This window comes from Canis lupus, chromosome 1, assembly GCF_003254725.2.
Source record: "Canis lupus dingo isolate Sandy chromosome 1, ASM325472v2, whole genome shotgun sequence".
Classification (NCBI taxonomy): domain Eukaryota; kingdom Metazoa; phylum Chordata; class Mammalia; order Carnivora; family Canidae; genus Canis; species Canis lupus.
Window position 1 is genome coordinate 10950599 of NC_064243.1, and position 13141 is coordinate 10963739.

Sequence of the window (13141 nt, forward strand, 5' to 3'; positions counted from 1 at the left end):
GGCTTCACTGGTAGGTTCTACTAAATATTTTAAAGAATTAATATTAATCCTTCTCAAACTCTTTCAAAAATGTGAAGAGGATAAAACTTTTCCTAATCATTTTGTAAGGTGGGCATTGCCCTGATACCAAAACCAGATAAGGACACCACAAAAAAAACTACAGGTCAATATCTCTTGTGAACATAAATGCAAAAATGATCACCAAAATTCTAAGAAGCCCAATTCAACAGCACATTAAAAAGATCACATACCATGATCAAGTGGGATTTAGCTCCAGGATGCAAGGATGGTTCAACAAAAGCAAATCAAACATGATGAAATATTGCCATTGATGACAACATGGGCATACCTTGAAGGCATTAAGCTAAGTGAAATAAGTAAGACAGATAAAGACAAATACTGTAAAATTTTAGTTATATGTGGACTAAAAAATAGTTAAACTCATAGAAACAGAGTAAAATGGTGGTTTCCTGGGACTGAGAGGTGGGGAAATGAGGAAATGTTGGTCAAAGGGAACAGAATTTTAGTCATAAGATGATGAAGGTCTGGAGGTAAAATATTTGGTATGATTTCCTTAACATTACTGTATTACATATTGGAAAGTTACTAAGACAATAGAACTTAACAGTTCTTACCACAAGAAGGTAAAATTCTAATTATGTGAAATGATGGATGTTAACTTTATTGTGATAATCATTTTTAATATGTTTGTGTGTATTAACCATCACATTGTACACCTTAAACTTACACAATGCTATATATCAATGCAATCTCAAAGAGGCTTGAAGAAAAAGAAATTCACTTTCATAACCAAATAACACTAAATAACATATCACCCATTATTAAAAAGGGAGATTGAATTCAATTTATGAAAAACACAAGCAAATTTAGATGTCACTTTTTGAATCCATAAATTATAATAAGCATAAACATGAGCAGATATTTCTCTGAAAAATAAAAATCCTTAAAATACATCAAATTTGAAAATTATATTCGATGAAACTTATTTCTTTAGACATGTGACTTGAATGTGACTGAGATTGGGATGGATTAAACTCTCTGAATTCTCTCTGAACATACTGTTTGCTGTTTTAAACACAATCTATTTATTTGACTTAAATTCTCTCACATTATGAAAAGTAGAGGTGTCAAAATGTAACACAAGAATAATAAGAATGACCTAATTTTCAGGAGATGGTAGACAGTAAAAACAAAAAGAATATTTTGCACATTTAAGGTGGCAAGTGGGCAAATATAATATATTTCTTGAGTTTCAGTTGCAAGTTCTAGGTTGTAAAGTAATTGCATTTCAAATATAAACACAGGAGGGGGGCGCCTGGGTGGCTCAGTGGTTGAGCATCTGCCTTTGGCTCAGGTCATGATCCTGGGGTCCTGGGATCGACTTCAACATCGGGCTCGGGCTCCCCACAAGGAGTCTGCTTCCACTGCCTATGCCTCTGCTTGTCTTTAGTCTCTCTCTCTCTATATATATATATGAGGGATGCGCCAATCCATCCCTGTAAATAAATAATAATGATCCTCAAACTGATAAAATAAGTTTCCAGTGTGAAAGAATGAGCAGATGCATGGATTAAAACCTTATGTTTATCATGAATTTGATCTCAGAAAATTATAATTTTACCAATTTACCTAATATATTTGTTTTAATGTCAGAAAAATCATGGACTCAGAGCCTAGGTCAAAATACTATTAGTTAATTTGAGCCTCTTTAAACTTGACCATTATACAATTCAACATTCTCTCAATAAAGTTGCTTCAGAGTAACCAAAGTGTACTTGCACTAAAACTGCATGTAAAAATAGCTTTCCTATTACAAATTTATATCTTATTCTAAGAAAAGCCTGTTTAATATTTTTATCACTGAAATTAACACAAAAAATTGCATACTAAAATAAATGAATCATTTTGAAATCTGCAGTTCAGATCTTGGCATTCAAACATATATTAAACTAAGATACAGTGTTTATTTAGTATTCTATAATGAATGGAAACTTTACATATAAAATGTTCTTGTCACAGGTTGCTGACTTCTCTATTGCCTGCACGATATCTAAATTAGTCTGCATATCAAAATTTATCACTCTTTTACATATTTATGGATGCCACCCATAATCACTAGAAAGAAGATAAAGCATTCAGTATGAAATATGAGATATCATTAAATAAAGTTTTGTTACTAATATTAAACCTAACATTTAAGCGAGAATCATTCAGTCCTCTGTATACTTGTGGTTAATATTAAAATCCATATAAATCAATATTGATGGAATTACACTCTTCTTACATTAGGTTTTACTCTTGATGGGAGTTTGTGTCTAATGTTTGGGAAATCATTATTCATGCTGTCAAAATGCTTTTGATCTTCAGAAATTTTATGTAGTTTTGTAAGTTTTAGCACTTATTAACAATGCCACAGAAAGTAGAATTTATATGTAATTTCTTACATGTAATAAATATTTTATCTTACATTAATATACCATTATCTCACTATAATTTTGTAACTTGTAGTCATAGCAAATGACATATACTGGCAAATTGCAGTTTCCAGTTCCCATAGTCTAGACTACTAATCTATGATTTTCCTCTCAAGAATTTGGTATGTTTATATCTTATGTTACCTACCTAATAATAAGCTTTTGCAATATAATATTACAGACAGAATGGGTGAAGTAAAATATTGTCTTAAATGTTTCATAAAGTCCTTCTGCAAAAAATAGCTTTAAAAATTCAGAATCTATATAGAAAAACAAAACTGATTTTAAATTTGCATTTATGTAAATCTCTCAGTAATATAGGCAAACAGTATCAACCATCAATGTAATAATAGAACCCAGGATTATTATCTTAAATATTACATTTGTATGTTTATTATTGGAACAAGTAAAGTGAGATATTTCTCTTATTAAGACATGATTCTGAGGGGCTCCTGGCTGCTTCAGTAAGTAGAGCATGCCACTCTTGATCTCTAGGTTGGGAGTTCCACCTCACATTGGGTGTGTAAACATTATTTAAATATAAAATCTTTAAAAAAACTATGCATGATTCTAAGAGAATAATTTTTTGTAGTTAAACTTTTGTTCATTCACTGGATAGATACAAATTGATTTAAGAGGATCTTTAGATTGCAAGAGTCTAATTACATATTCTCTTTTCATTTCTATCTCTGATCAAGCTATAATGACTCAACTCAGAGATGCATGCTGACTTTTGGACCTTTCAGTCAACAAAAGACAGTTTAGAAGCTGATGCCCTATTTTGGGTATGCACCCTAGCAACTGACTTTTTAGTAGATAACAGCAAATAAAAAGAGTGGACACTTCAGATAGGATGGCTTATTGCTAAGGATGCTAGATTGCCTTTGAAAGACAGTGACTTGGTCAATACCGTAACAGCATGTCATGTGTGTTCTAAACAATGCCCAAGGCAACTGCCAAAGGAGTCTGTGGCCACGCAATGGAGTTTCCAATTGTTGACAGGTTGGCAAATTGATTATATTGGCCCCCAGTGAGAATTTTAAACATGCCCAGTTTTGTGTGGAAACAGCTTCCCCTTGTCACTGTGTGAACCAGGCTGCCACTATTAGGGTCTTCGAGAAACTGAGTACTGTATATGGGTAGATCATGATCAAAGGTCTCATTTCAAAGGTCATGATATGCAAGGCCAGATTAAAGAATTTGATTTTAAATGGAGGTTCCATTGCCTCGGTAATGCATAAGAAGCAGGATTGGTAAAAAGAAAAAAAATGAAATATAAAGCAGCAGATTAAATTACTAACAAGTAAAACCACTTTGGCCCAGTGGACTAAAGTACTGTCCCAGGGTTTCATAGATTTGGAAGATCAACCAGTAGAGTCTGTTGCCCCATATGCCAGACTGGGGATGCTGGTGAGGCAGCCAGTACCCTAAAGGTATGGATTTTAGGGAAATCATCAACTGCCCCAATTCTGCACCTTGAATTATTGTTCTGTGCTTCTGAGAACACCAAGCCCCATCATGCCTGGGAAATGAGTTATTTACTAGACTTTGCAATGAGATGTCCCACCAGGATGAGTGAATCACTTCACACCTCTAGGTGAATGGAAACTATTCACTCCTCACTGGAATCCCATTGTGCTGCTGCAACTGAACCTGTTGAAGCAGAATATCCCTGGAATAGAATACATATACAATTACAAGAAAGGAGAAGATTTGGGTCCTGGTCTGGCGTATCCTACCCCCCCTCCCGTCCTTGGAATGTGGATTCCACTAGTGTTCTTCTCTCCCAGAAGCTGCCACAAGCACCCAGACTTGAGATAGAAATGTGGTGTTGAGGCTATTTGGATGGTATATATGACTGAAGCTTAATTAAGGTCTCTATAACTTTCAAGGCTTAGTGGACAGATCCTGAAAGTTAGTCATCTTACAGCCACCCAAAACAAGTCTCAAAAATCAGTTCTCTTGCTCAATACAGCTACCATCTACCAATCTAGAGTAAACTGCCTCTTTCTTTGGTTTTCTCCTGTTCTCCTTGTGAGGGGCCAGATCCAGATTATAGCTAAGAAGATATGGAAGATTTTGTGAACTAACAGTGATAAGATCTCCAGTTTTACTCAGGACAGCCATGTTTAATCCTATTTCTTTTCTGGCATTTTGTATGGAAAGCAGTTGGCCCTGATTTTTTATTTTTTAAAACATTATTAGTAGATGCATTATAATAAGCCAGAATAAACTTGGGGGACATCTAGTTCCATGGGGTGTGAGAAATAGTGTATGAGACATATGGGCATTGAGTAAAATGTCTCCTTTTAAGGCATGATTAAAATTGAAAGAGGGCTAATGATAAACCAGGGCACTGTTCATAAAAACAGAATTAAACTAAGAAGCTGATTAAATAATGCAAATACATGTGAAAAATATCTGTCTGGTGATAGATTTAATGTTAAAATAATCTATATGAAGCATTTTTCTTTAATGTACATATATGTCATTTGTCCTTTAGAAATAACTTTATTAGTAGCATAGTTTAAAGAAACTTTAATTTCTGATCCACTAATGTAGTTAAACCAACTTTGTCAGCTTTAGTGAGAGCACAATAAGGTGTTGATGAAACAAATGAAGAGGCTAAACAGGCTGGTTCATATGTGAAGCATGTACAATGCTTCATACATTGGTTGAGGAATGCACCATGAAAGGTAATATTCTACTAAATGCCATTTCAATAGTGTAAGAGCAACCCATCTAGGCTGACAAATGAGTATGTCTAATAAACAAAAACAGGGATTTGGATATTGGACAAATATCAGGTTATCAGTCACTCAATCCTGATAAATGTTGGCTTTTGTTTTCTTTTCTCCCTGATGTTATACAAAAAAATTCCTATTTTATGGAATTTTCATTATTCTGTTATATTTTTATTGTGTATCTTTCAAATTTATATCTACAATTTATTTTCTACCAATTTTTGTGAATGGTGTCAAGCATGTGCCAAATTCTACATCAAAAGAGAAATAACTGATAGATGAATGTGTAGATGGATGGAGATATCCATTTGACCCTGCAGCTTTTATTGAAACGACTCTCCAATGCCCAACTGTGCCACCATTGCAAGAACGAGCTCTCCATATATGTATGATTTTGTTTTTGAATCTCTAGTCAGTTTTATCTTTTGTTGTTACAGGGACTAATGCTATATTGTCTATTGCTGTGGTTGTGTCATAAACTTGCTATCTCGTTAGTGCAAGTCCTTCAGATATTGTTCATCAAAATTATCTTGGCCATACGTGGTCCTTTGCATTTTCATACATATTTCATAATCATCTTTTTAATTTATCCAGTAATACAACTTGCTAGGATTTTATTAGGATAGCATTTATATCATGGATCTATTTGTTGATATATGCTGATGTAGTCCTCTAATTCATAAACCCAGTATTTTTATCCATTTTGATCATTAATTTCTATTTGGTTTCTTTGTAGAAGTCTTTAATAATTTTTGTTTAGATATACTTGGGTATTTTGTTATATATTATGCATTTAATTAAAATAATTTATAAATATATGTTTCTGGTATATACAACGATGGATTTTTGTGTATCTTTTTATTCTTAGGACCTTGCTAATCTAATTATCTGGTAAAACTTATAGGTATATTCTTCTTGATTTTCTGACAAAAACACTGTTGCCTTTGAATAATTATTGTAATTTTAAAAGTGTTTTCAATATTTATGTACCTACCTACCTACCTACCTACCCATCCATCCATTACATATGTATCATTGGTCTATCATCATCATAATCTTTAATCATTCATTTTGGTATACATGGCATTGCCTCACTGCATTTTCTAGGAAGTACAATACAATGCTTTAAAAATTAGCAGTGGTAATAAACTTCTTACTTTTTAACTACTTCAGAAGGAAAAGTTCTAACTCTTCACAATTAAATATGATTGCTGTCAAAGTTTAAAAATGCCCTTTATCAGATTTAGAAAGCTGCCTTTTCCCCCCTAATTTTCTGAGTTTTCACTGCAAGTAGAAATGGAATATTTTCAGATGTGTTTTATATATCTAATGACAATTTTTTATTCTTCTTTTTTAAGCCATTAATGTTACAAATTATATTTGTTCATTTTCTACGTTTAAAAGATCCTTAAATTTTAGTAATCAAAAATTCTAAATGCTTTCTCCTATGAAAATAAACATTTTAAAATATTTCAATAAGTATGTTTGACCTTAGCCTGTATTAATTATGTTCTTGTGTAGGATAAGATTCACTATATTTTAGAATCAGCTTCAATTTATAATGATGGATGGGTGTTGTTAGGGACTGGGATGACCAGGAGACTGGAGCCACAGTTCCCATAAAACTGTTCAGAGTGATTCTTACAGTAAACAAAGATCATGTCATAAAAACAGTGATTATGTAAGCCTAGAAAGGTGCTTGAAAAGACCCTCCCTGTGCCATTCATTTTGATTCAAAGATGAGTAATGCAGCTCTGGGATTACTGATAAATGACGGAAGGGTTACTTATGTTTGAATGACAATGAGTAGAAATCAAACATTTGTTTCTTTCAACCATGAAGTGTCCCTTTACCTATTTAACTGGTAATAGGATAAGGGGGGAAGGGGACTGTGGAACAATTATTTTTTTCATTGAAGGACACATTATTGGTCCTATAGTGATTGTTTCACTTTTGTGTATAATATATAGCCAGTTCCCAACTGCAAGTGAATGTACAGGTGGATTTTTATTTTTTTCACAAATGACAAGGAAAACATAAATGGAAAACATAAAACAAATCATATCAGAGGGTTTTGTAATTCTTGACTACTCTGATGTTTATTGTTACAGTTTATGTTACTTGACTGTTTCTTAAAGATTTGTGTAGTATTTAAGTTACTGAAGAGGAAAATATGTAGGTTTACTTATGTCTTTTGATTTTTTGTTTTAGAAAAGCCTTTAGAAAATATCTAAAAGGATTTAAAGTTGCTTAACCTATATTTAATGAATTGTGATGTCAATTAAAAAACAAGAAAAAGCTAAATAAAATAAAACAAAGTCAGATAATTAGAGGGATATAAGAAGTGAACATTGCTAAGTTCTGAGTTTTACAACCAATAATTTACAAACCATAAGTAAGAATTAAAAGCAAAACTATACGTAATTTTTTAAAATTCTGTTGCATATTTTTATCATCTTAATTTATTTTATATTTCTTTCATGGTAACTTTATAATTGGATAGACATGTGTAAATGCTCTCTCTTACACACATACACACACAAATATAAGGAGTAAATCACTAACAGTTAATGAATGTCCATTAACAATTGGCTGCCATTAAAACACTGTAGAATTATCTCAATTCTATAGGTTACTTTCGATTTAAAACAGTCATAAATCTCACAAGGGAAAATAATAAATATTTCCCAGAAATTTAACTTAACAAATTCACATTAGAAACTTATTGTGAATATTTGTAATATAATATTGTTTTATCCACTTAATTTCTTAAGAGTTTGACTTTTTGGATTTTCCACACACTCAGAGAAATTATTTTATGTGACTCATTAATATATTACATTAGGTTTTCCATTTAGTAGAGAGCAAGGGAGTGACACGTTAGAACATTGAAGAGGTATATTCTGCTTAGAAGTAAATAAAGCATCAATTAAAAATATCCTTGAAAAAAATGGGAAAAAAAAAACCCGACTTTGTAACTTGTTTTTCTATAAATGAAGTGCAGGGTGATCTGTGAGTCAGTGTATTTTCATGATCTTCCTGGTACTAATTTGTATAGTACTAGGTAAGGAGGTCTAAAGTCTTAATACTAAGAATTTCTTTTGATCAACAACTAATCATATAATGATTTTTACTATTGCTTCTGAAACTAGATACAGGTAGTGTAGTTCTGGAATCTAGAAATGCACTCCTATAGAAAGAAGTGAAATGGAGACATAGAGAGGAAATATACAAAAAGTAAATGGATGTGTACAAAGAGAGTAGTTAAAAGAACAATTCTTGCCCAATAGAAACTGATTGAATTGATGGTCTCTAAGAATCCTTTCCTCAGAATGACTCTACAATTGCTACAGAAATACTATTTATTATTTGTTGATTCTTTATTGATTTATTATTATATTGAGATATAATTTACATATAACATCGTGTTATACATTACAATATGTAATTACCACCTTGGCATTAGCTAGCATTGTCATCACATCATATATCTTTTGTGGAGGGGGAAGTATTTAAGGTCAAATCCCTTAGCAGCTTTGAAATATACAATATGATATTGTTGACCATAATTGCCATACTGTGCATTAGCTCTCCAGAACTTATTCATTTTCTAACTGCAAGTTTCTAGGCTTTGATCAACATTGACTGAATTCTCTTACCTCCAGCCCCTGTTAACCAGCAGTTTACCCTCTGTTTCTACGGGCTCATCTTTTCTAGATTCCATATATAAGTGATATCTTTGTCTATCTCTGTTTAGCATAATGCCCTTAGGCTCCATCCATGTTATCACAAATGGAAGGAATGTATGGTAAAACACTTGAAACTAAGGTGAATACATCTTGAGTGGTTATACAGTATACAAGTGTTAAGTAACTAACAAAATACTAAGACAAAAAAACAAATAGAACATACATTTGAGAGCCACAGTAAAAGTTAACAATTTTATTACGCAGGAAAAGAAGGGCTTCCTTTTTGAGTGTCTCCGCTTATAAAGTTAGATTGTATTGAAAATATTAATGATGCTAGTTGTAAAGAAAATCACATAGGCTACTTGACTCTGATGTTCATGTTGCCATCCTTATTGACACAGAACCATGATGTTTCAGTAAATACGGATTTCCAACAAGATCTATAATGCTATTCCACGTTTACATGAAGATGATTTAAAAGCTAAATGCTTTTAAAGAAATATGGTTAAGAATGAAGTTTAAATGTACAAATACCTTATGTTTTATTGATTGTTATTGAGAACACTTTAGGTCATATCTAGTAGATTTTGTTTTGTACTTAATAAAAAAAGAATTTTTCAAAGTAAATCAGTATTTTATTGAAGGGAATTAAACAGGGAAGATAATTATGCCCATCCTCAACTTGATACTAATTCAAGCACATTTCAATGATTTTTATTAATATTTTATCAACATTCTGTGACTTTTTTTTAGTTATAGGTCACAATATAATTTTTAAAGTAAACTGCTTCCAATTCTCTTTTGATTCTTCCGCTAATGCCAACACCTTTGAAAGACCCTGAATTATACATTATAATGGATCATTTAATAGTTACATTTCATTACAGCATAGATCTACATGTTTAAAATTCTACATTGCCTATAGGAATTAGGGCTATTTTGCATGAGGCTATATTCTCTTGTTTATATAGGATAATATTCGTTTTATAAATCTGAACAAGGAGGGCTCCTCTTTCATTGCATATCATCCACTTGCTTGCTTAAAAGAGAATGCTATATAGAACTGTGTTGTTCAATAATACCAAGCTGTTCAATAATATCATAGTCTTAATTTCTTGTTACTATTTATATTTTCTTGAGGAACATTAGTCATCCAGGTGACAGCAACTGATGCTGATGATCCCGCCAGTGGTAATAATGCTCGTCTCCTGTACAGTTTACTACAAGGCCAACCATATTTCTCCATTGAACCAACAACAGGTATTTCTGAATGAAAAAAAAGTGCCATTCAACAGGATTCTACATAGGCAAATGTCGGAGCAAAAATTAATCTGTATATAAACATGTTGTACAGTACACCTGATGTTTCAAAAAATAAATGGGCTGTACTTTTAAACATTTAAATCCTTTTAGGCTTTAGCTGATTTTTCTAACTTTCAGAGATTGAATTTTCCAAATCTACACCACTAGAAAAAATCTGTCTATATGATATAAAACATATGTAAAGAGTATGACAAATCAATTGGGAAAAGAAAAAAACAATTTAAAAACATACTAAAAGACATTTAAAACAATTGGCCAAAAATTTGGTATACAAAAAGCCTACAAGATTAATAAAAATGATTAACCTCAGGAGTAATCAGGAGAATGCAAACTAAACTAAAACCACAGGAGATACCCAATTCTCTATGGAGTCAACACCCATTTCTCTCTGGAGTCAAACATAGGGAGATATTAGCAGTGTCTGTTTAATATATTCACTGTATTCTATAGTGATTTATATAACAGATTATACTTGTAAATCACTTTAGTCCACAATTAAAATACCATCACAATATGGTCCAATTTATCCTTTTGTGATTTTACAGATCTCACAGTCTTTTAATGAACACTTTTCCCAGACACAGTTGAGGACTGGCCATTCTCTTTCTTTGTGTTAGTGTTCCCCAAATTTTTAGGCCAACATCCTCTGTCCTATGCACCACCTTAAATTTCTCCTAGTTTTATTTTTTTCAGTGGTAATTAATTACTTTTTCACTAGTTTTGTAGAAAGTTGATATTTATTATGATCCATCTTGAGTTTGAAAATCTGTGTACATATTTATCTCTATTGGTAGATTATGAATAACTGTTGGTCAAAAACAAACCCTTCTTTATATATCATGACTTAAAATAGACTTTAACATCACAGGTGCACAATATTTTTTGCATAAATTTGGTTTTGCAATTTACACATTTACTTATAATTAACTTTCTTCAAATTTAAGGGAGAAGTTTAAAAAAGGGAGAAGCTAATTGTAGCACATGAATATTATGTTAGGGAAGATAGCAGAAAATAATTTGAGGTAAAAATAAGATATTCTTCTTTTCTACCTGCAGATTATATTAACATAGTTATTTTCTTAAGGGTTTACTGGTGTTTTTAGTATTCTGATGATTACTTTAAACTCTAGACAGAGTTGGCATTTATTGTTGTTATTATTATTGTTAATTAATATTATTATTATTTTCTCCAAGACAGTGTCTAGCATATTGTAGTGACTTAAAATGTGTCAAAAGAATTATTGTATGATTGAATTCTTAAGAAATTAACTATGAGAATACCATGATTAATATGAAATAATAAATTATGTTTTATTACATTTTTAAAGGAGTTATAAGAATATCTTCTAAAATGGATAGAGAACTGCAAGATGAGTATTGGGTAATTATTCAAGCCAAAGATATGATTGGTCTGCCTGGAGCTCTGTCTGGAACGACAAGTGTATTAATTAAACTTTCTGATGTTAACGACAATAAACCTATATTTAAGGAAAGTAAGTAGAAAACATCTTAAATTCTCATTAAAACATAATTATACTTACGTTAAATATATGCAGATAGTAGGGTTTTGCATCTAAAGCACTACAACAGCACTAGAATTGTATAAAATAAATTTGTCAATTATTCTATATGTGATTATTTTTATTAGTGTGAAGAAACAAATATAAATAAAAAACTAATGTGGCTTTTTAAATTGCTTCTATAACAATTTCCGCAAATTTCATGTCTTAAATTATTACCTTAATGAAACCTGTTGTAGGTGTCACCATATTAAATTCAAGGTGTCTGCAGGGCTGTGTTCCAAGGATCCAGGGGAGAATCCATTTCTTTGGATTTGGTTGATGACAAAATTCAGTTTTTTATGTTTGTAGGATTAAGGTCACTGTTTCCTTGATGGCTGTCAGCTGAAGGACACTGTTAGCTCCTTAAGGCATCTTTCTGATTCTTGTATAAACTCATGCACCTCAAACACAGCAAAAGGTGTTACATCCTACACACACTGTCATCTCTCTGACCTGCACTTTTGCCTCTTCTTCACTTTAAGGACTGATGTGATTAGATCAGGCCCACTTGGATAAACCAAGACAATCTCCATATCTCAAGGTCAGCAGATTAGCAATATGAATTCTACCTGCAACATTAATTACCTTTTTTCACTTTATGTTATATATTCACAGGTTCTGAGGTATTAGAACACAGATATTTTGGGGGATTTATTGTTTTGTCTACTGTGAGTAATTATCTCAAGTGATACTATTTTATTTTTTAATTTTAATTTTGTTTGATATTTTAAAACTAAGAACAAATAAAAACAATTCACCTATTTCTATATTCACCTATGATTTATGCATATGAATATATACACACACACACAATCTTTCATATATAAGAGAGATCATATGGTCTTTGTCTTCCTCTAACTTATTTCACTTAGTATAATGCCCTTGAGGTCTATTATGTTGTTGCAAATGACAAGATATCATTCTTCTTTATGAATAAGTAATATTCCTCTGTGTGTGTGCATGTGTGTATATGTGTGTATGATAATTTCTTTATCCATGCATCCATTGATGGGTATTTAGTTTGTTTCCGTATTTTGACTATTGTGAATAATAATGCAATGAGCATGATAGTGCAGATACCTTTTCTAGTGTTTTCACTTTTTTGGATGGATACCCAGGAATGGAATTGTTAGATCATAAGGTAGTTCTATGTTTAATTTTTCGAAAAACTACCATACTGTTTTCTACGATGGGTACACAAATTTATTCCCACTAACCATGTACGAGGGTTCCCTTTTCTCCACATCCACACCATCACTTCTTATTTCTGGTCTTTTAAATAATAGCCATTCTAACAGATGTGAGGTAATATTTCATTATGGTTTTGA

General features: G+C 31.8%; 1 protein-coding gene across 1 annotated transcript in view; it reads left to right on the top strand.

Annotated features, from left to right (window-relative positions):
- CDH19 (cadherin 19) overlaps window positions 1-13141 on the top strand; it is a 95717-nt gene that overhangs the window by 31194 nt on the left and 51382 nt on the right. The window contains 2 exon segments of the mRNA XM_025422063.3: window positions 10069-10188; window positions 11580-11744. Coding sequence (XP_025277848.3) covers window positions 10069-10188; window positions 11580-11744 — 285 coding nt within the window.